This window comes from Antedon mediterranea, chromosome 2 (genome assembly GCF_964355755.1).
Source record: "Antedon mediterranea chromosome 2, ecAntMedi1.1, whole genome shotgun sequence".
In the NCBI taxonomy this organism is placed as follows: domain Eukaryota; kingdom Metazoa; phylum Echinodermata; class Crinoidea; order Comatulida; family Antedonidae; genus Antedon; species Antedon mediterranea.
The window spans coordinates 37,763,608-37,789,508 of record NC_092671.1 but is presented as its reverse complement, the minus strand read 5'-3'; the positions used below and the strand labels follow the sequence as shown (position 1 = coordinate 37,789,508).

The 25,901-nt window shown below is 28.9% G+C and overlaps 1 protein-coding gene across 6 annotated transcripts in view; it reads right to left on the bottom strand.

The window, feature by feature from the left end:
* LOC140040983 (prolyl endopeptidase FAP-like) overlaps window positions 1–25,901 on the bottom strand; it is a 118,324-nt gene that overhangs the window by 15,181 nt on the left and 77,242 nt on the right. For 4 of the 6 annotated variants that reach the window (XM_072087299.1, XM_072087304.1, XM_072087303.1 and 1 more), the window contains 4 exons: window positions 13,153–13,267; window positions 2,978–3,085; window positions 2,162–2,256; window positions 1,026–1,216 (listed from right to left, as the gene is read on the bottom strand). In XM_072087299.1, coding sequence (XP_071943400.1) covers window positions 1,026–1,216; window positions 2,162–2,256; window positions 2,978–3,085; window positions 13,153–13,267 — 509 coding nt within the window. Of the gene's footprint in view, window positions 1–1,025; window positions 1,217–2,161; window positions 2,257–2,977; window positions 3,086–13,152; window positions 13,268–20,337; window positions 20,682–25,901 lie in introns of those variants that run through there. The other 2 variants (XM_072087302.1, XM_072087301.1) reach the window with 2 other exon arrangements.

Sequence of the window (25,901 nt, the reverse complement as noted above, 5' to 3'; positions counted from 1 at the left end):
CATCAGGAAAATCGGAGTTCATAAGAACATTTGAATACCCTTTGGCTATCGCTGATGTAGAAAAGGTAGAAACATTTCTTAATACGTTTATAATCAAAATAACACTTCAGCGCAGTATCAGTTTCAATAAAAGAAGAATCCATTTTCATTTGCGCGATATATAAATAATTCTACACTTAATATTACCTGTAAATTACAAAAAAGTCACTTAGAGGCTTTTAGTGCGAACATTTTACATATAAACATTTTACTGATCAAAGTCCTAACGTTTAATAGTACTGGGGAATTAAATAGCCATATACCAATCACGATTGGCTATCACAAACAATTTCACTTGTCTCAATAGGCCTTTGCTTGACAATACGCATTAGCCGAACTCTGAAAAAAAGTGCAATCTCGTAAATCTGTGAAATGGCTGGTTAAACAAAAGTCATCTGGGGAGGTGTGTTTACACAATGCTAGGAAATACATGTTTACGACAACAAACAGTTAGAATATCAACGCGGTTCTATTTGAGATCTAATTCCGGCTTTGTAGATGAAAATGCAAAATCAATAAATGTAAAGTGTCTTTTTAAATGAAATTTTCTTACGAGTCGCGGAGATTAAATTGTACTAAATTGCACTTAATCTAGACAAATGAGAATATTCAGAAATGTGAATAATATAAAATGCAATAACGTAGAAATTAGTACACATACTTAAACCTTTAATCAAGTTACAAACAGTTGGTTACCCTTTTAAGTATGATTAATTAGACATTCATATTAAAATTTAATCAGTCTCTCCGACACATATTCTTCGTTCATAAACATGTATTGTTAAGCTCTGTCTACACTATCAAACTTGTAACTATAATGTGATATGCCCATATATGGATATGACAATGTCATATCGCTACCATATTTTGGCACACTTTTTTTGTCAAACTAGTTTGATAGTGTAGACAGAGTTTAACAATAATAATTATATACACAATAAAGCATTAAATACACAGAGGTTTAATTTTTTAATAATAATAGTTACCCATCCTGATCACCATCGTCCGCATTGTAGTTTCCCAGCGATATCTTGTACACTTTATACTTGGCTTTAAAACTATGACGGAAAACTTTCTGCACATCACATGCTAATAACAAGTACATACAATCGTTTATGCACAAAGTCGGATCCAACAACTTCGGACTTGCCCAGAACTTGACTGCCTTGTCACGAAACTGAAGGAAAAATAAACAGTTTGACAAAAAAAGTGGGATGTGCCCAAATATAGTAGTGATACATACCCAAATATGACATCATCATGTCCATATTTGGGCACATCACATTTTTGATAGTGTAGACAGAGCTTAAGAAACTTTATTTTTTTGTGAGTATGATGGAAAAAAAAGATTGATTGATTGCATCAAGCGAAATAAAAAGAAAAAATTGATTGATCGATTGAAACACTTGAAATTCTAATTCTCTAATCTCCAGAAACTGAAGCTTCAGTCATCAATTAAGATTTTAAAATATCTAAAAATATTTTTTAAATTTATTCATGCAACGATAGGTATAGAAAGTCATCAATATTGTGTTCCTATTCATTGCAAAACATACCGATTAATTCAAAATCACGAATATATACTATTTTAATTTTACGAGGTAGATATGAAATCTTGTAAAATAGCAAATAAAAAATGTAAGATTTAAAAAAAAAACATACAACTTAAGCTCTGTCTACACTATCAAACTAGATTGACAAAAAAAAAGTGTGATGTGTTCAAATATGATAGTGATACCCAAATATGGTAGTGATACGACTTCATCATATCCATATATGGGCACATCAAATTGTTTTGTCACATACAGTTTGATAGTGTAGACTTTATATGGCGAATAAATTATATTAGTATTCTCTAATTTCTTTCTCTAGGTGCCATATGAGAAGCTTTTGGCTATCATGTTCTCTCTCATTTGTCATGAGGTGATGCCTCTACCTCTATCATCAACTCTTTTCTAATGTCAATCTCTAAAGCCGAGTTTCCACTAGGAGAATTTGTACACGTAGAAAAGGATGGAATCATGAATATGCATATGCGTATAAGTTGACGCTTTCGATTCGCACAACAAATTCTTCTAGTGGAAACTCGGCTTTATATATAATTATTACGTAATGTACCAACCAGAGTTCTGTTGTCCATGATTTGATAGCCAGGATTTGAACTTGCATTTGCTAATATTATGTTACCATATTCATCTTGATAAAGGAATGAAGTCTCTATTAAAGCAAACATATAAGTTGTTATAATTTATCAAATACAAAAATATGTTTTAATGAAATAATTTAAGAATTATTGTGTTTCTTCTTATTATCTTCTGCTAATTTAATTATTCAGTTAATAAATTAATTAAAAGTTTTTGTGTACAATATACAGTATTGTAAAGTTAATGCATTGTTCATCCACCTCGGATCGCCCAACCTAAATTTTGAAAAATATAGTTCAGAATTTCTGGACACTCATATTTCAAAATCCTAGATCCACAACTCCAAAGAATTTGAATAGAGAAGTCATATTTATTACAAAATACACAGTCAATATGTTTGACATGGAACAAGTGACTAGCTACCTATTGCACATTTCAATACCTATTTATCTACTTAAATTTCAAATAATGATAACCTAAAGAACGTGTCACACACCTCTCTTTTTTAAAATGAGAGCACTGTCAACAAGTAAGAAGTTTACGTTGTCTTGTAATATAAATATATATATATAAAGATAGTATGCAAAGATCTCAACAAAGAACAAAGACATCATTTACAAACGTTTTTGATTACAGTATTGTGTAATAAGTGCTCTAAATCTACATGTAATTTTGCATTCATTCCTACCCGGCTCCCTAATCTTCAGATTTTAAACAAACATGTTATGTCACAGAATTTTGACAAAATAATCAGAGAATATGTATTCTTTGACACAAACATGTGTTGTTTTTACCGTAGCCTTCTGCTTGTAACCATGATAATTCAAACTTCTTAATCTTGAAACTGTCATTTCTAAAAATGTCATCAAATGTATAACTTTCATAGAATTTTTCGTCTGAGTCTAATAAAAAGAAACATTGAAATGTTAAAAAAAATATACTACAATACTGCATATGTAAAGTCATGTCTACACTATCAAACTTTTTGTGACAAAAATGTGATGTACCCATATATTGACATGATGTCACCATACAGGTGTTCTTTAGGAGTGGTAGTTCAAAAGCTCAAATTAGTTTGACAAAAAAGTGTATTGTGCCCAAATATGGTAGTGATGTGATATCATTATGTCCATATATGGGCAAATCACATTTTTTTGTCACATAAAGTTTGATAGTTTTAAACAGAGCTTAGAACCGTATCTCACTATTCATTTATAAAATAAGCCCCCACAAACGGACTCTCGGAATTTATGCTAAACCAAGTGAGGCTACTGTCATTATCAGTTAATTCAGTTTTGCCATATTGAATATAAAATAAAAATAGATATTCGTAATAATCTGTAAAATACTGATATAACTTTAAATAACTACATTTTTTTTGTCAGTAGACTCAATATAATGAACTAAATGGCTTCGTAGAATTTATCAATTGATATGCCAAAAACTTTACATTTAGTTATTTAAAGTTTATTAAAGCTCTGTCTACACTATCAAACAATTTTTACAAGAAAGGTGTGATATGCCCAAATATGGTAGTGATATGCCCAAATATGATAATGATATGACATTATGTCCATATATGGGCACATCACATTTTTTTGTCACATAAAGTTTGATAGTGTAGACAGAGCTTTAAACATATTGTTGTATGTAATAATTCTTCCCGTTTCTTCCGGTGAAATATTTCATGTTTAAAGAATTAATAAACATCAGAGCATGCAGAGTAATTATAAACAAATAATACTTTGTTCATAAATATCAGACATATGTAAATATGAATATTGTGTTTTATTAAATAAAATATATATTTTTTATTACAAACTAAAAAAGAATGAACTCTTTGTTTGGTCTGAATTTTTATCATAAAAAATTTAGAGAAAAAGCTTTGTACTAGATTCAAATGCGATTGAAGAAACTTGTTTTACCGTAAATGTGGATTCTCAATTAAGCGTTTACAAATAGAAATCAAATTGATATGCACTTATATTAAGCAGACTATATCAATTTGATGTCTGATCAAGGGCTAGCGTTTAGTTTCGAGGTCTTTTTCTTCATTAACGACGTACAATATAATTTGGCTTGATTGTGCAAGTGCTTTAACTATTGTATTCGCATACAATTGCTTGATTCCTTAATGTTATTTATGCCATAAATAACATGCATCTTTAGAAACTTGTTTTGCTTACAAAGTGTTTGAATTTAATGTTGTTTGTTTTGCTTTTATATTAATACTCTTCAGGACTGTTTGTAAGAACTGACCTACAAACAGACTAGCTTAAATTTGTTACTGGCAAACATGTTTTATGTAAAGCTCTGTCTACACTATCAAATTTTATGTGACTAAAAAATGTAATGTGCACATATATGGACATGATGATGTCATATCACTACCATATTTGGGCATATTTCTGTCGCATAGTTTGATAGTGTAGACAGAGCTTTAGGATTTCGGTAGTAGCACTAGTTTTGGCCGCAAGAATCCAGCTATAAAACATTCCCAAACTATGTCCATTCTTTCTTAAATTGTCAATAAAACATACAAAAACAAAACATGCATTATTTATTGTTTCAACATCTGTTAATAGTTAGGCTTAGTACACTCAAATGTAAAACATGCAAATAAGATATAAAGACTAGAAAAACAAAAGACATTCAAATGCAATGACATATACATTATTTAAACAATTCAAATATGCAAAAGCATTGTCAATCGCAAACGATTCAAAAGGTTCACTTCTTAGAAATAACCTGCAATACCTTTTATTTATTTTATTTTTTTTATTTATTCAATTTCTGCCATAAACATAAGAAGACAAAACAATTATAAAAGGAGGCACGGAAAGACCAAACAGGTGCTAAACACCTGCTAGTTGGTCAACCCAGAACAGAGAAAAATAAATAAATTACGTTCTACAATAAAAGCATCGACAAGAAAGCAACCAACTACACACATTTTCAATATCAAAATTATTTTGTTTTAATAGTTACTGTAACAACTAATTTATCATAAACTAGAAGGTACTCCGAGAGTACAAACCTCCGCCTACTGTAAAATTCCCCCCCCCCCACCCCCCAAAATGTTTTTTTTTTACATTTTTTTTATTAGTTCTAAAGTGTAAATAGGCTAACTGCACACTACAAAGTTGTGGATGAGAGTTTGGTGTAATGGTTATGTATCCAGCCTCTCACAGTTGAGATCGCTGGTTCAAGTCCCGCTGAGAGTTTTTTTTTTTTTTTTTTTTTTTTTGTGGACCTTGATCTTTAACCCTGACCCTTCAAAATTTAACCAAAATTATATGATTGATCATTGTGGCTAAGTTTGGTGAGAATCGGATCAAAACTGTGGTCTCTAGGCAGTAATATAGTTTTTTGTTAGTTGTGACCTTGACCTATGACCTTTCCCCCTCAAATTCGAACTCGTCCGAGCTTTTTGGGCATAGATCATTGTGTCCAAATTTGGTGAGAATCGGATAAAAACTGTGGCCTCCAGGCTGTTCACAGACACACACACAAACACACACACACACAAACATACAGGGGTGAAAACATAACCTCCTTGGCGGAGGTAATTAGGAAAGATAATACATATATACAAAATCAAGTTTTACAAGATTAGAGAAAATTAATTTGTACATATTGTATCAGTTGATATATTAGTAATAGTAATACTGTACCCAACTCATTGCATAAGCAATATTTATTAAGCAAATAACATAAGATTTAATTCAGTCAGTCAAGTCTCCCAACAAAACTTTCTGGGGCAACCAAGGGGACCCTTTTCTTGCAGTCCAATGTGGGGAGAGTTGATTATTAACGACTTTTAATATCTAGCATGTAATTTCTATAAGTGAATGTACAATTGAAAATACATATTAGCATAAATGTTTGCTTTATCTGGTGAACAAAAACTTGTAACCATGTTAGTTCATGCTATACTTTTGAAACAAATTATTAATTTTCCTACTAACATCATGAATTATTTCAGTTGAAGATGAGAATTTTTAATATTGATTATAAACCATATTTATCTGGTATAAATATCATAATCCAAAAAATATTAAAAATTGACTTTTAGACAATGAATTTTTGGTTAAATTCAACTGTTTATTTTGAAATCATTATTTGCTGTCATCTTTTTTTTATGGAAGTGAATAACTTCATTAAAACTCCAAAATGGGCTATAAATCTTAATTTTCCTTTTTTTGTGGGGGGGGGGGGGGGGAACAATACCTCTTTAAGTATTAAATCTTATTTGAATGGTATATGTTAAATGTCACACAATAAATAAAACACATTTAACATTGCACTCCCTACCAGCAATAATGTCTCACCTAATATATATACCACAATAGTCTTAGTAATCTTAACAATTATTTTATTATTTTATACAAATCTCTATTCAGTGCCTTTTTAAAACAAAAATATGTTTTTCCCTATAAATTTGTAATTTAAACATTTTAATGAACTTCCGTTGTCAGGGAACTTGAAATATGGTATACAATGTGCGCATTAATGTTTAATGAGGTATGTAGATATTAATCTATAATCTTTATAGTTTTTTTAATGAACTTGAAATGTTATAAAGTGTAATGGATAGAAAACATCAGCACCTTGAAATTATTACAGCAAACTCTGGTAATTTTACAATATGAACATGTGTTACTGTATATCAAGGATGAAACTGTTAAAACGAATTGAAATTTCAAATGTCTTAGTAAAGGCTAAAGGCTAAATTACACAAATTAAATAATCATAAAAACAAAACACCTGCAATCTTGATAAATGCAAATTCATTAGGCAACAACTCAAAAAATTATATATAATAGAAACAGCCCCCAATCACCAAAATTACTGTAAATATCACATTTGGTATATTTAGAGCAGAGAAGATCGAGTTAATTTAATTATTTTCACTCTTTCCCGACTAGAGTAATTAACTGTACAGTTTAAACATAGTAAACAAAAAATATTAGCAGATTAAAAATTAGGATACTTATTATTACTATGTTATAACTATTAGTTAGCTTTTACTTACAGTATAGCCTACTCATTATACTTAATACCATTTGTCAGAGGCCTAACATGTGGTAAAAACGTCCCAAACATACATATATTTAATTTAATAATACGTTTACATTTAATTACCAGTTAATGTAAAGAATTGTATACAGATAATGTTATAAAAATATTGCACAAAGTTCTAATAAATATTTGCATTAAATACAGAAATAAACAATACTAACAATTGAAGTGATACTCATATGAAAGTAGGACAAATATTATTTTATTAAAATTCTCAGCAAAAAAATCAATATTTATGATTTACAGACTTTACGAGTGTATAACTCTCACATAATACTTTAGCGATATTATGTACGGTTGATAAATGCACAGCAATGTCATTTAATACCAATAGATCCGTACAACCGAGAAGTGTACCATTTAGAGATTTCACGTCAAACACATTTATCAATATTTCTGTAAACTGGGTCAACGTTGTTCATTATAGTGTTAACATTTGGACGCTTCTCCGTCTTATTGGCAAGCTAGATTTTCAAATTAGGTTCAAGTGTGTTTGTCAACTTTCATCGCCAAATTGAAACCGAAAAATTTCATTATTGCAAACGGAGACAGTGACAGATTTAATTCAATAACAACTACTTGATGAAATACAAAGTAATAAAATAAACCCTTTTAGTTAATCAAGAATTCCTAGCTTGCAAATAATGTCATTACCATACACAAAAAGAGCACATTAAAGATGTACTTTGCCCAACATAAAGATTCCTCACATTGTCACTAATGAACAATAAAATGGTTGGGGGATTAGTCTATTATTGTTAAAGGGATGTTCAAAGAAATATAATCTGTTTGCATTATGGCTCCTCCTGAAAGAGCACAGGAAATTGTTGTTTTATCCACGTATGCTAGGTACGAAATAAACTGAAATTAGTCTAGTATTTATTATAAAGGGATGTTCAAGAAAATTTAGTATGTTTGTATTTTGGCTCATCTTCAAAGAGCACAGGCTATTGTTGTTTTATCCAGGTATTCTAGGCACAACAAATTTAAGTTGCAAAAATATCACAGACAACATAGATTGTTAATCAAAGATAAAAACATAAATTAAACATAATTATTACTAATAAAAGATGTTTAAATTATAAAGCAATATATAAAATGTTAGTATTAAAACAACAAAAAATAAATTAAAAAAATCAAAAAAACATATAAACAAAATAACACACATCAAAAGTAGTTAAAAAAAAACAGAAAAGTATTCAGTCTAATTTTATAATAAAATTGGATTACCTTTCCTATTAAAATTAAACCTAATGTTTGCAAATGCACCTAAAATTGTATGAATTTTTATCATTATAAAAGTTGATACAATACATCCATTTTATAATAAAATTGGATTACCTTTCCTATTAAAATTAAACCTAATTTTTGCAAATGCACCTAAAGTTGTATGAATTATTGAATTATAAATATCTGTGCCAAAAATATTTATACAGTTGATATCAACAATAGTAAATTTAGGCATATTTATTATTTATTATACTTTACTTATCAAAATTGACAATGATAAGAGAATGATACACATGCTACACACGAAACTGCTACTAAACACCTACTGAGAACAATGAAACGCATGACACATAACAAGAGATGAGAATACAGTAGCAATAATAACATGATACAGCAGTTGATAGCCATTACCTACATACACTCTAAACACACATTACCCAAATCCAAACGAAAAATAAACATCGTGGTTGTACTTACACCGAGTAGCGATGATAACATTATCAGTATAAAATATCATGTAAGAGGAAAATGAAAAGACAATTAAATAAAATAATGTATTTGATGATGAATAACAAAAGTTAAAATAAATTTATCAGTGATATACAGGCAGTTAGTATTGTATGATGATATAGACTTACATTGCTGCATTGAGAGCATACGTTTTTAGAGACAGCATATAGTATAACTATTGTGTTTAAACATATATAAAGCATTCATGATTCTATCTTTTTTTTGCAAAATCCTATTATTATAATTCACTAAAGTTGTCCATAAAAGAAGCTGAAAGAGAATCATCATTATACATGCATCAACAAAATGGATTTCAACAAAACATATGTCACTATGATATTGAAAAATTACATCAATTGTGATGTTAAAATGACACATGTCACCATGATACATCAAAGATAGCACAGCATCCAAGATGGTCCTTAAGCTATGTCTACACTATCAAACTTTATGTGACAGAAAAATAATGTGCCCATATACGGACATGATGATGTCATATCACTACAATATTTAGGTATATCACCATCACCACCATACCATATTTGGGCACATCACACTTTTTTTGTCAAACTAGTTTGATAGTTTAGACAGAATCTCAGATATTTATACAGGCATGCTACAGAACAGAAGAGTATGCCAATCAGATGGGAAATATATTTAAGTAAATTTCATTTAATAAACAAACAACCAAATATATCATAGACCATAAGGTATCCTTGTAGCAGGAAGGTATTAAATACATCCCTGCTTATAATCTTCATAGAGGAAGGAAGAGATAATGTTTTAAACTTATTGTATCATTCCATTACATATCACGAAATTGAATAGCCAACTTTCGTTTTGGAACAGTAGACCGAAGGGGACAAGAATTTAACAGACCGTGTCCGTTATGGAACGTGGACAGAATTCACGTTCCACTCATCACGGTCAGTTAAATTGCCGTCTTCTTTGTCTACCCTCCCGAAATATGAAATGTTTTTTCAGGAGCGAGAGTCCCGGCGGGATTATATGGAAATGATCGTTCGTAACCAATGACTATAACATGTCGCTAGTTCCCAATAGAGTACATCTAACATCACTACTTTGTAAACTCTGAAATTTAATACCTATATCTTAAAGAATTAATGACTTTCTGACATAAATTTCTAAATCATTAATATATTTAATATATTACTATGTAGAACGTAAGACAAATTAATTATTTGAATGGGATATTATGAAGCATTAAAGAATAATTTTAGTGCAAAGAACTTAGTTTGCATGAAATGCCTCAGTAATGATTTATGTTCATAAGGAAATTTTTTGTATAAAAGCATTCAAAACTATTGTAAATCCATTAAAGCTCTGTCTACACTATCAAACTTTATGCGACAAAAAATGTGATGTGCCCATATATGGATACGATGACGTCATTTGGGTACATCATACCTTTTTAGTCAAATTAGTTTGATAGTGTAGACAGAGCTTTAAAGGCAAATAGTTTTATAACTCACTTGTTATGGCTACAATACTTTGCATCATCATATTGAAAGCAATTTTGTAATGGCAACACCATTCCTTAAATAATTTTAACTTTATTATCATTAAACGTTAATATTAATTGAAAATCTTTCATTATATCAGTTGAATATACACATGATTTTCACGATTAATTATCGGCAGGGATGATTTGTGATTACAACACCCTTAAAGAGTCAGTATAAACATAATTAATATAGATTCAATCACAAGGTATGTACATTAACTATAGAAAGAGGATAGATGATGCTAGGCATTGTCTACTTTTAATTGAAAGCTGTTTGCCAAAGTAACAGTAAATATTGACCGTGAATATGGGAACCATCATAGATCAGTCTCTTTTCTAATAATTATACAGTTAGTGTGTAACAAGGTGATAGAGATTTAAAGTGACTAGATAAAATCCTCTTTCGTGATTTATATCAAGCCTGGATCCTACTTAAACGCAACGCAAGGACGTAAGCGTGCCGCAAGTGAGTTTACCGATCACAAGTGACAGTTTGCATTGGCTTGCGATTGGTCAAATTACTTGCGTTGCGGTTACGTCCTTCATTGTATCCCTAGTGGAAACCGAACTGAGTGTATTGTAGTCAATATACACAATTCACTCTTATGCATCAATCACAAAATATGAATTAGAATATGAATGTTCCATGGATAATTCTCAAAGTAATATTTTACAAAGAATGGAAAATATATGAAATGCTTGTATAACTCAATAGACATTAATTAATAAAAATGTATATCGTCTTTAAAGCTCTGTCTAAACTAATCAAACTTTACTGTATGTGACAACAACATGTGATGTGCCCATATATAGACATGATGATGTCATATCACTACTATATTTGAGCATATCACAACCATATTTGGGCACATCACACTAGTTTGATAGTTTAGACAGAGCTTAAGAATGTTTTATCCTGTCTTTCAGGTTATTAAGTTGAGGTACAGTATCCAGTGTAAAAATATGGAATTGTACTTGATGTAAATGTCATGGGGCAATAACCCTAGGAAGGATTTCAACAAAGCTGGTAGATTTATTATTTTCATTGCAAATGTGATATTAATATTATGAATGCATAATATCCATCAAACATATTTAAAATAATAATACTTTGTTATCATTAAATATGTAATAAAGGTTTAGGAAATCAGTTTAGGATCATTTATTATTCAAGCCAATCTTCTGTGTTGTACCATAATAATATACTTCAAATACATTTATTAGTGCTGTACAAATGTTATTTTGGTTCAAAGACAAAAAAGTAAAATTCAAAACTTAAAGATGTATTGTCCCCCTGAAAAAAATTATTTAAATATTTTTTTGTTGAATATGCCATTTTAATGACACATAATAGTTACTCACTTTGACCAAAATTGGGCCAAAAAAATGTTATTATTTACTTGAAAAAACTGTAATTTAAAGCAAAAAAGTCAATTTGGTCAATGAGTCTTTGGTTGAATTTAAACGTATTTTGTCATTTTATAACTGAAAACATTATTTTTGAAGGTTTTTTTTCTACCAAAGTGATTAACTTTGTTAAAAATACAAAGAATGGTTTTATTAATCTTCATTTTTCATGTTTTTAGGAGACAATACATCTTTAATATATTGGGAACCAGATGAATTTATTAACTGCCAAATTAATTTTTGTCATTTTGGTCAGGAAAAACTTTATCATCACATTATTATAATTTTTTTTGTCATTTTGGTAAAAATCAGACAAAGGATTAAAGAAAAAACTTGATCATCACATTATTATCAGTAATCTCTTGATTAACAAAATAATCTATTCAAAGACTGATGTTATTAATGATAATTTTTTGTGTTTTTGGGGACAATACATCTTTAATATATTGGGAACCAGATGAATTTATCGAACTGTCAATTTTAGTTTTGTCATTTGGTCAGAACCAGGGGATAAAAGTGAAGTGAATATCATCATTATTCTCATTATGATCACACTGAGGGTATACAACATGTTTGTCATGGTTTTTTAATCATCTAATGTTGTATCGACAACAATAAAGATATCCATTACAAGCAAATTCATCTTATGTTCACCCATCCTCGGGTTAGCTAGCAATATATTCAAAGTTTCAAATGCTTTTGGGAAATTAAAGACATCAAATCTATAATTAAAGTATTACATTTCTCAATAATGTATAATTATGACTATTTACCTGTAATTCACTTTTACAATTAGGTAAAAATAGGAAACAAAATATCACTTTTGTGTTATTTTACTATAAAATAAATTAATAAATTATTAATGAAATAGTATACTAGCTTCATTTTTATTTCTGTCTTTAATGTGAAGACACCTTCAGTATTGTAGTACTGATATCACTGAAAAATCGTAAACAAGTTAAAAAAATATGATTAATGAAAGATAACTAACATCTATTTATTGATGGTAATGGTAAAAAATTTTTCATTTTAATATCATTTTTTTTTATTTTTTTAACAAAATAAGTTATTTTATTGACCTGGTATAACAATGGTGCATACATATTTTTTTTAAATTTAATAAAATGACTACAATATAGGGCCTAGTGTATTATGTCTAACTTTTTAATCCAGGGTATTTAATCCAGGGTTTTTAATCCAGAGTATTTTACTGACCTGGTGTAACGATAAGGATGCATACGATGATAATCGTACAAATAAGAATGATGACAAGAAGGGAGATGATGATTCCTTTCCAGTTTCGCTGCTCCTGGTTTCCGCCAACAAGCTCCTGAAAAACACGAATAAAAAGTGAATAAGTCAAGGGAATAGAAACGAGATGGAGTAGCGGAATCAATTCGTGATTGATAACGCCGGATATATCCCACATCTTTCCATCTTCACGGTTTACAATTACTCGATTTTTACCTTTAACAACACTGCACATCGATTAAAGCACTGTCTACACTATCAAACTTTATGTGACAAAAAATGTGATATGCCCATATATGGACATGATGATGTCACATCACTACCATATTTAGGCACATAACATTTTTTAAACTAGTTTGATAGTGTAGACAGAGCTTAACAGTTTCTCGCACCTTTGTGAATAAGTGACAATATGTAAGGGTTGTGTAATATAGTTCAATACTAATCTTGATAATAAGTTATAAGATGTTCAACATGACAGAAGATTATTTGATATGATAAATATTTAAGATAAATTTGTGAAATATTTAGATAAAACTTAATTAAGAAACCTGAAACAGACAACCTGCAAAATATTGTTTCCTAAAGATTTCAATGCAAATTGTGTATCAAAATTACAGGGTCTGTTTATACAGACAAAACAACCAAAGTACACAACCAGCATCCTCCTTGACTAACAACAAATAAACACATAATTGTTATTCGTTGACTACAGTATCATTATCACACATAGTTCATACAAAAAATCAATGTGAATCTCAAATTTATGTTTCTGCGACAATAAATATAACCTCTGTCAGTTTCTAATTTGTTTTATGAAAAAGTAATAATAATAATATACCCTCGCAAGAAAATGATTTTACTTTGCTTGCTATAACAATTTTAATCATAGTAGTTGGTTTTATTTTATTATCTTTGTACCATAAATTTACTCCATCAAACATACAATAATATTTACTGTAAAAACAAAATGAACGTACCATGGTAATAGAAACAATAAAAGTAAAAGACAATTGTAGCTAGTACAAATTTTAAAGTTTCTAATTTATTTTACTGTAATCTTAGAGATATTATTATTCACTATAATATCTCTATGCCGTAATTTAATATTAATGTAGATTGTGTAAATTAAGATTTTCAGTTTTTAGTTAAATTCTTATTAATAATAATTTAATTAATATCTTTAGTATTAGGTTTAATTATTTAAGTAAAAATAGACTTATGCTCTGTTCATTTTAATGTTTATTCTTTTGTAAATTTGGCTTTTACAATCTATTGTAAAATTCTAATTCATTCAAGTTTAAGTGTAAATTAAGATAAACTGTTGTTGTTAATTGTTTAATTGCTAAATTTGTATAATGTCTTACGGCCTTGTCGAAAAACACCATTGAGGTGAACAAGTGTTACCGTGATTAAATAAAGTTTTTATTATTATTATTACAACATTCAATTGTTCACAATTGTTTTTCGAAAACAGTTTAAAAAAAAGTACACATTTAAATTAATTAATTAATTCAGTTGATTATCACTGATGTTGATTTGTTTTGTAAATGCAAAGTTCTATTTGTAATGAAAATGTTTGTCGAGTTTTTTGCGAACTAAAAAGAGAATTATAGGTCAATGTTGACGTACTGTACACGGAATTCATTCTCGTAACATCATCGCGCCATCATTATTCTTCTCTGTTGAGTCTAATAATTCCTGTCACACTCAACAGTACAAATATCAAACATGAAAACAAGTGTTAATGAACAACCTACAACTTGCGATGTATACACTGCCAGAAAATAATCAAATGCGACAATAAGAAGGATTAGAAGACAATGCAGGGGGCGCCTGGTCAGTAGGATCACGCAACTCCATAGAACCATTACGTATAAATATATTTTATACCGATAAGGCAATTCTCGACTGACATCTGCAATTTATCAAAAATTTATTTGAAATTTTCTTATAATAAGAAATACCGGCTGCACAAAAAAAATCAGCTTCGAGTTTCCATCAGAAAAAAATATCAAACAATTTTCTTGTTTAATAGTTATCTGATTTTTAAAGTACAAGCAAATTATAACAATATATTTTATGACATCAATGTACGTAATACCATTCTTTTCTTGAAGCTAACAGGTAAAACTTTACGCTAATGCTGGCTGCACAAAAGAATGAGCTTCAATTTCCACCAGAAAAAAAAACATTTTCTTGTTAGTTATCTGATTTTTAAAGTACATTAAAAAATATATTTTATGACATCAACATGCATAATACCATTATTTTCTTGAAGCTATCGGGTAAAACTTTACACTAATACTTGCTGCACAAAACAATCAGATTCAATTTCCATCAGAAAAAAACAAACTTGTGCTACTTCGCTATTTTCTTGTTTGAAATTTCTAACTACCGGTTTAGTTTACGACCAACTTTGCTTTCACATCTCTTAAAATCGTAACGTTCTACTTTTTAATCCACGATAAAATATTTATTTTTGACGTAGAGTTGTTAAAGTCGGTTATTAGTAATAGGTGTACCATGGGTATTGCTAAGGAAACAGTGTAAACAAATGATGAGTCTAATTATTAGATTTCAGTTTGTCAGGAGTATAATGTAAAGATGTTTATATTAACCATCAACAACAGGAAAAGTAATACTAATTAATGGGAAAAAAACCTTTCCAACAATCAACAGCCCACTAATCATTGTAATTATGCGAATATAGTGCTACAGAACTCAAGTTTTACAATATTGTTTTTACAATCTTCTGTTCAATCCAGTACATTATAAACTTTAATTATAAAAAATGGACACTTTTCTAATTTTAGTAAGTAATTATTGTTTTGTAATATCTGTATCCAAACCGTTATTTTTTAATGCACCATTTTAGAATAACAATAATGATATACTAACAATAACATCACAATTTCATATTCTGTTCTCTGTCAATGGGAGTGAATCTTGTTAGTAAGATGCTTACCGTACGATATGAAATTTTCAAAAACAATCAACACGCGATTTACGACAGTTATTTACGACACGAGAAGTTTCTTTGACATCATTGGATCAATCATAAATACAACTTTTGTTTAGGAGTCAAAAGTTTCATAAATAATGTAAAAATAATCACAAAAAATATGATTTTATTAACAATTGAACTTGGTTGCATTTAGTTTATCATAATATTACTATTATTTCATTGCCATTGTCTGTAAAACCAAATTTGTTAAATATGTATTGTCTAATAATAAAATCAAACTTTTTATAGGCCATTTTGCAGTTTTAATAAAAGTTATTCACTTCTATATACTTCTAAAAAAAACCCCCAAAAAATATTATTTCACTTATAAATAGACAAAATAAACTGTTTATTCTAACCAAAAACTCATTTGTTTGACAGACAATTTAAGTATTTTTTGCTTTAAATTACATTTTTTCAGGTTTTTTTGGATCCAGTTTTTTGTCAAAATGAATAACTATTATGCAACATTAAAATGGCATAATAAAAAAAAATTGTTAAAATTATTTTTTCAGGTGGACAATATATCTTTAAAATCAATTTTTTAAAATTTTCGTTAACCTACAGCGCCATCTAGACCTATAAACAAGCGCAATATCTAGCTTTTCAGTATCAATAACACTTTGAGTAATGATGATCATAACAAATATGAATGTAAATGATCGCTATGATATACCTTCACATTCAGAATGCTACAGGCTTCAGGAGACGGTTAATAAAGCCTTCAATATTCAAATTGTAATGTGATGCGTTTATGGATTTTGTAATGACTCAAAAACAGACATTCTTCCTCGTTTTAAAGTCACTCAAATCACGAAATGTCTGCATTACATGTAAAAATAATGTCATATGACCATTAAATTATTTATATCCAAGTCCAAAAATGATTTTTTTCATCTTTAAACTCCTCTTTTAAAGTCACTCAAATCACAGAACGTCTGCATTACATGTAAAAATAATGTCGTATAATTATTGAAATTTTACGTCATATGACCACATTAAACTATAAATATAAGAGTCCAAAAATTATTTTTCCTCTTTAAACTCGTTAGTTATCTGATTTTTAAAGTACATTAACAAATGGAAATTGTAAAAATATATTTTATGACATCCACATACGTAATGCCATTATTTTCTTGAAGCTTTCAGGTAAAATTTGATTTTAATAAATCGATAATTAAGCATTAAAAGTAGGAAATCTATATTTACCTAAATATGTAACAAAAAGCATTTATTTCATAGTTTCAGTACAATATGGTACTAAAAGTTAAATATAGCATAATACTATAAGTACTAATCTTTAATGTTTAAATTTATATATTGTGTGATATGCACAACAATTAGAAAAAGAAAATATGACTTAGTTTTTATTTACAAAATTGTTTTACTTAAGCTCTGTCTACACTATCAAACTAGTTTGACAAACAAAGTCTGATGTGCCCAAATATGGTAGTGATATGACATCATCATGTCCATATATGGGCACATCACTTTTTTTGTCACATGAAGTTTGATAGTGTGGACAGAGCTTTAGATTCCATTACAAAAAATTATGATAAATATGGCAGAGCAAGTAATAACCAACATATCGTAAACAACAACTGTTAAAAACAATGATTAATTTGAAATAGGACGACGAAAAAACAATTAAAACGATCTGACGTCAATACCTTGTAATCCATAAATGCCAAGTAATTAGCAAAGTGTAAATCTAACTTGTACCAATAGTGTTGATATCTAATGATATTTAAAGAGTAGCTCTGGGGTGAATCTATTTGAAAAATTATCTTGACTTTCTTTTTTATTATAGGATGGCTTATTTCTGACCTTGGCCAAATAAGCAGGGTTCTAAAAATCACGACTATTAAACTTACTCTTTCTGGTTATCAATGTAGATTATATTTGATAATAACCTAATATCAATTTCAAAGATGTATTGTCCCCTAAAAACATAAACAATGAAGATTAATAAAATCAGACTTTAAATAAGCTATTTTGCAGTTTTTCGATCCAGTTTTTGGTCAAAGTGAATAACTATTATGTGACATTAAAATGGCATTATTCAAAAAAAAATTTGAAGAAAATATTTTTTTAGGGGGACAATATATCTTTAAGCTAAGGATATTAAGTCAATAGAATAATTAATGAATGTGTTTACTACTGGGAAAATGCCTTGTACACAAATAGATTATTTTTAAAATTCAATTTTCTGCCATATACAATACAAAGAAGACAAAACTGTCTATAACTTGTCATTGGTTAAAACGCTTGCGTTGCGTTTACGTCCTTGCGTTACGTTCTAGTGGGAACCAAGCTTTACAATCATAACTGAATGTCATTCCTGGCAACCATATGGAAATTGTATACTTAACAAATGGGTTAAAGGAACACTACAAAAATGTAATATATTTGCAGTCGTTTGGTAATAACAATGACTAATTGTGGATTTCAATGCAATTAATTTTGGATACGATCTTGATTTCTCTTGGGTTTTTGTAAGCTAGCTTCAATTCTACATCCACAATAGCGTTTTTACGAAACTCTATTTCAGGTTGAAAGATTATAATACGTAATCTATAGATTAATTACCAAAGAGAGTTGCCTCAAGTCAAACATAGGCAACTTAAATTGATGATAACGTTTGGTATCATCCTTCTTCAACATCTACAGTTTCATTATCAAATGTATTACAATACTATCCTAAACATTAGAGAGATTTTGATTTGCTTTGATCTAGGACCTAAAGCTCTGTCCACACTATCAAACTAGTTTGAGAAAAAAAAGTGTGATGTGCCCAAATATGGTAGTGATATGCCCAAATATGGTAGTGATATGACATCTTCATGTCCATATATGGGCACATCACATTTTTTTCTGTCACATAGAGTTTGATAGTGTAGAAAGAGCTATATGAATAAGTTACATTCATTCATACATTGATTGTGCAGGAGACATACTGGATTGTGTATTTTTGTTGGATTCTCGGACGACACAATATGCATACATTTTGTCGGTTCTTCTTTGTATTGTTTTAAACATTTGTCGTGTATTTTAAACTTAAGTGTATTAACAAGGATTTCCTGATTTTTATTTTTATATAAATTAGACCAATAAAAGATGAATTGAATAAAATTGAAGTTAATGCAAAAACGTACCAAAACATACAAAAGAAGTCTAAATTACCAAAAAGCGAAAAAAATTACAGTCAAGTGACTCACAAATCCTCTAAAATCATTCAATATATTTCAATATTCAATTATAAATCATTATAAATCTATTAGATTTTCAAAATACTATACTGACTCTGCAGAGTCCTCACTGTAGTACCAGCCTATTATATAATATAAGAGTATAAAGCTCTGTCCACACTATCAAACTTTATGTGACAAAAAAATGTGATGTGCCCATATATGGACATCATGTCATATCACTACTATATTTAAACATATAAACTACCATATTAGGGCACATCAAACTTTTTTGTCAAACTAGTTTTATAGTGTAGACAGAGCTTTTGAAATGATGATGATGATAAATCTTTAATTAAATTGCACTTTAATGAACTAAACAATCAATGGGCTAACGACAAGACAATATCTATAATGATCTAGTAGAATTCTAAGCATCTGGAATCAGAGCAGAACTGACTTCACCAAGAAATAACATCATCATATCTTACTCATAGCAATATGTTATGGAAATTATCAAGTATAATTTGTGCAGGTATATAAATATACCCCCATGGGCTAAAGATTAAATATCATACTGAGGTAATATCAATACCATACAACCTTACATTATGCCATACCATGGAGTAAAGAATTTACTCCATGGCCATACATAAGCCAGATTGCTTTATGGAAATCTGGTTAAATATCGTACTTCCTATTTATATGCGGGAGAATACAGGACCAACACATCATATCCTGGCATTCTTAAATCAATGGTAAAGTCAATCAATTATGATGCGTTACGATCATTTAACCAGTTATGATATGCATTTTAAGCTAAAATGCAAAAATTTATTTCAACAACGGCTGCAAATATGTTTGGATCACTTTATATTTAGAAACCAAGCACCTACTACTACCAGTCATGTAGCCCAAGTAAAATCCCTAAACAAAGTTAGTGTTATTTCCTACCTGGAACCAGCCTAACAGTCCCATAGACTGGCTATCTTTAGTAACACCACTTCCCTCAATAGTCGCGTAAGTCCTCATTCTGTCTAAATAACTTTTCTAAATATCTAAACAAACTTTTTGATGTCGTATTTCTAAACTGATATTTCATAGATGCATCTTTGGTTGATTCAAGTAAAACAAGTTTACAGTTAATATTCCCGTTGGCAAATAATGTTGACAAAAACAAGAAGTCCTCTAGGTCTATTAGTTTAATCACTGAAAGAAGCTATTGTCACAGGTTGAATACAAGTTAATTAGCTGATTATAGAAGAGTGTGTAATGTATTGTTCCTTGTGCGGCATCACACTTGCATTGTAAAGTCTTGATTATAGGATAAGCTGGGAAACTTTAAAGAGAATAGTTATTGAATGTAGAGGGCAGCCTTGCATTATATTCTTCATTCAGACAATCAAAAAGGAGAAGGGGGGGGGGGGGAATCGTGTGCACATAGATAAACATGTGTACATGATGATATAATAAGATTAGAATATATTAACACTTGGTTTATACAAACCCATCATAACATACTAGACCTATTTTGGTTTTGAAATATGATGTGATATATCTATTTTATTTATATAGAAAAACCAATCCTACTACAGTACTACTAGGGCTATCTATTTACTTTCAAAGATGTGTTGTCCCCCAAAAACATGAAATAAAGATTAATTAAATCAAATTTGAATTTGATTATTTTGTAGTTTTAATAAAGTTACTTTTGTAGGAACAAAAACAGAAAAAATGACAAAATTAATGGTTAAATTCAATCAAAATTGACATATTTTTTGCTTAAAATCACAGTTTTTTAGGTCAAACATTTTTTCCCCGGATTTGTGTTCAAAGTGGATAACTATTGTGTTACATTAAAAAGGCATAGCCAACAAAAAAATTTTAAGAATTATTTTTTCAGGAGGACAATACATCTTTAATTAAAAATACAAATATCATAGTATATTAATCAATTTGTAGATCGTGTTTTTTTTTACATCTTTACTTAAACTAAGATTTTGGTTTAAGTGAGCCCTCTATAAATACTTCAATATCCTACTTAATAAATGAATTGGCCAGATTTCAACATACTACTACACTGCCCTCAAACATCCTATTCTTAGAAAATTAAAATAAAAATTGCAGACTGACGCCCTCTATAGATACATGTTAATTACTCTGGTTCCCTACAACAAACCGATCTAGAAAACCAACACAATAATATGCATTAAAAATATTATAATATTTTTTTACGACAACTTGGCATTGAGAACCTTTAGAAGGGGTCAAAATAGACATTAAGAAAGAATGCGTCTTAAGTCAGTGTCAAAGCGATTGCGCTTTCATCTAAAACGTGCTATTTTAGTATATTTATTTTTACATGTTCATGCCAATCTAGATTTATAAATGTATAATTTCTATGAAAAATAAAAGGTATCTTATAAATAAATATAAATAAACAAGTATAAAACAAATACAAAAATAAATAAAATGAATAAATAAACAATAATTATTATTTATCTATTAAATAAATTATAATAAATTTAATTTTAACCATTGAGAAATCAACTTATTACTTATTATGTTACAATGCAATAATTTACTATATGAAAAATACTATATACTGATATAAAAAGTATAATTAATTAGCTAATGAATAAACTACATGTATTATACGTACATAGAACAAATCATATAAACATGAATTGAAATTTATTTATTGCAATCGTAAAATAAAATACAGATTGAATTTGAACAAAGGCCTAAACAGTATTGCAGAGCATGGATGAAATATATTTCAACTCCATGTGCAGAGTTACATACAAAAACGGATATCAATTATCATTTAAAGTCAATTTATCAAGTTATTTACACTTAATAATAATAATAATAATAATCTAATTATTTTTATTATTATTATTTATTCAGTCAAGGCAAGATACATTTTACAAAATATAATACAAATCAACAAATTAAACAAACACAACGCAAAAGAAAATATAAAATAATATTCACTATCTGCCAGGAAAGCACAAAAGCAGCCTAAGCCACTGTCACCAATTAGGTGTGTACCTCCAACCAGTGACTAATTATTACAAAAAATATATATAATATAGATGATGATAAAGTTAATAATATAAAAAACAAAAACATACTTTCAATATAGCTGACACAAAATAACATTATTGTAACATAGAATCGTTTAAAAAAAATTATAATACATGAATACGAAAGTCATTAGAACATTTGCATATAAAATAAATTAGCCCAAGCAAAGATCAATATGAACAAACTGAGGAAAGAAATGGAGCGTGAACACTGTAAATGAACAAGCTGCTTTCTTACAAACAGTCACTTATGGAATATATGTTAATGCTATCAAAATAACAAATTATTTTCATGGATGCTGTGCTAAAGACTAAGGGCCATCCCTAAAGCTCTGTCTACACTATCAAACGTTAACAAAAAAATGTGATGTGCCCATATATGGACACGATGATGTCATATCACCACCATATTTTGAAAATATCACTACCATGTTTGGGCACATCACACTTTTTTGTCAAATTATAGTTTGATAGTGTAGGCAGAGCTTGACACAGCAATTAAACCTCCACATCTTTCATTCGTTGACACCCCGTAGACAGGTACATCCCTGTATGTGTATACACACAATACATTGACACCCCGTAGACAGGTACATCCCTGTATGTGTATACACACAATACATTGACACCCCGTAGACAGGTACATCCCTGTATGTGTATACACACAATACATTGACACCTCGTAGACAGGTACATCCCTGTATGTGTATACACACAATACATTGACACCCCGTAGACAGGTACATCCCTGTATGTGTATACACAATACATTGACACCCCGTAGACAGGTACATCCCTGTATGTGTATACACACAATACATTTCAGACCCCGTAGACAGGTATATCCTTGTATGTGTATACACACAATACATTGACACCCCGTAGACAGGTACATCCCTGTATGCGTATACACACAATACATTTCAGATTTTATTTAGTGATATGTCCAAATATGGTAGTGATATGACATCATCATGTCCATATATGGGCACATCACAAAGTTTGATAGTGTACACAGAGCTTAAAATATATGCAACCACATTTATAATATCAGTGAAGCAAAACATGCCTTATGAAATAAAAACATAACTCTATGTTTGATGAGTTAAAATTGAATTATATATTTAACCTTCATCAACTATTTAAGACATATTCGTAATACAATGATGTACGAACTAATTAGCATTAATATTTAACAAATCCACAGAGACAACATAAATATTGTATGTGCTATATTTTACATGAAATTAATAAATCAATAAATATAAATATATAATAAATAAATAAGTTATTATAATAATAGTCTCAGCTAGAAAACAAGATTAAAAAAGCTTTACATCGCTCAGTTCAATCCTGTAGATAAAAATTTATTTAATTTTATTTAAAAAAAATTAAACTTATCAATAATTTGTTGACAAATTACCAACTTTCTTTGCATTTTATTTATTTATTTTGTATAAAAATTTGAATAAAAAATGAATAATCAAATAATTTTTTGTAGCATTTAGTTTTTTTGTTTTTTAATTCAAACAATTTTGTTTTAAAACAAAAAATGAATAAATTAAATAATTTTTGCATTAAGTTTCCAACAAAGTAAATTCTAACAATTTTTTTTTATTATTATTAATTTGGTGAAAGAAATGTTCTCTTTCTTCCTAAATAAAAAAATTAGAATTTGAGAGAAACAAAATAAGTGATTAGACTGTTCAAATTAAGATGAATGTGTATTGGTAATTGATGATGGCATGTTAAACATAGTCACTTAGTATGTATCAACATTTGAATAATCATTTAGCATTTCTAGGTTTCATTTACAATAATCAATCAATCAAACAATTCACACTCTGTTTTAAGTCACCTTTGTAGTCTAGTTTCTAATTTGTTGTGCATGAAAAATACACGAGTGAAAACAAAACTTATATTTTGTTTTTATCATAACCATTACATTACAAAAAAAATTAGCACACACAGATATCAATATTGAAAAAAAAAAATTTTTTTGGGGGGTATTTAAATTTGTCCTTACTTCTACATACTAAAAAAAGAAGCATTGATTTTTTAAAGATGTATTGTGTCCCAAAAACATGAAAAATGAAGATTAAAAAAATCAGACTTTAAATAGGCCATTTTGCAGTTATATATATATTCTAGTTATATATTTTAGTAAATGGCAATGATTTTATGCGCAATATGTATTCATAATTGTTGTGTTTTTCTATTGCTATGATATTGTATTGATATGATTGACGTTTGTTGTTTTTTGTGTGCAGCCAATATTATTTATATTTTTATAAATACAATGCTTTCAGCTTTTGATGCTTTTTGCATTATTTTATACTGAAATAAATAAAACCATTTTTACCAAAAAAATACTGTAAACAACAATTTTTCTTTGCGCCATCGCTCGCACTAGTAAAGAGGTTACCACAATATTGATGAAGAACTTCTTATGTACTTTTTTTTACGTCTACTTAATTGTGATGTTGCATTACTGTCTGTGAGTCTATTGTTCATTGTTGACTTTGACTAATTAACTAGGACAGGTGTCCGTGCTCAATTAAATGTTTCCAGCACAAGGTATATTCAAATACTATTTCTAATTAAGTCTAATCAAAGTATAATTACTTTGAGGTCAATAAAGGTTAAATAAAGATTGACCCGTCAACAAAATAAGAACGTTCTGCTTATTTTGACGATCATAATTCAATACGACTAGAAATAGATTCACATGAAATAAATGAATTAGATATACAAAGATAACAAGCGATCAAGCGTAACGTTATTTACCACCTGTTTATTCATCCATAAGATTGACACCTGTACAATCTATACACAGATACAGCCAATAACAAGAGAAGGATATAATTTGATGTCTGACTTCATTAAAACATCAAATTCTATAGATTATTATCAAACAATAATATTATCTCTTTTCTAAAAAGCTGAGACTCGTTTTAAACTTCTGTATCAACAATTTTTTCCTATTCCTTCATCATTTCTCTTCAATCAAATTCAGAGCCTCTCTTCTTTTCATATACTTTGACAGGACATTGTCAAATTTTAACAACCACACATGATTATAACCAATATAAACAAACTCAATTTACAACAGATATAATTTGCTATAAGAAACTAATTTACAGTACAATATAAATTATAAATATCAATATCATTTTTTTTTTTATAATTTTCCTAACATAGATAGCAATATTAATTTCATCTTCTGAATTTTCAAAAAAAAAATATTAATCAGAGTTTATAAAGAAGAAATTTGTTGAAGAAGTTTGAAGAAATACATGGTACTTACCTGCTGTTTCCTTGGTTTTTCGACATCCTCTTCAGCTTTCTTTTGAGTAACAACTAACATTTCATCTCATATATTTTATCCAAATGTAAGATTTCATTAAAAAAAACTCCTTAAAGTATCGC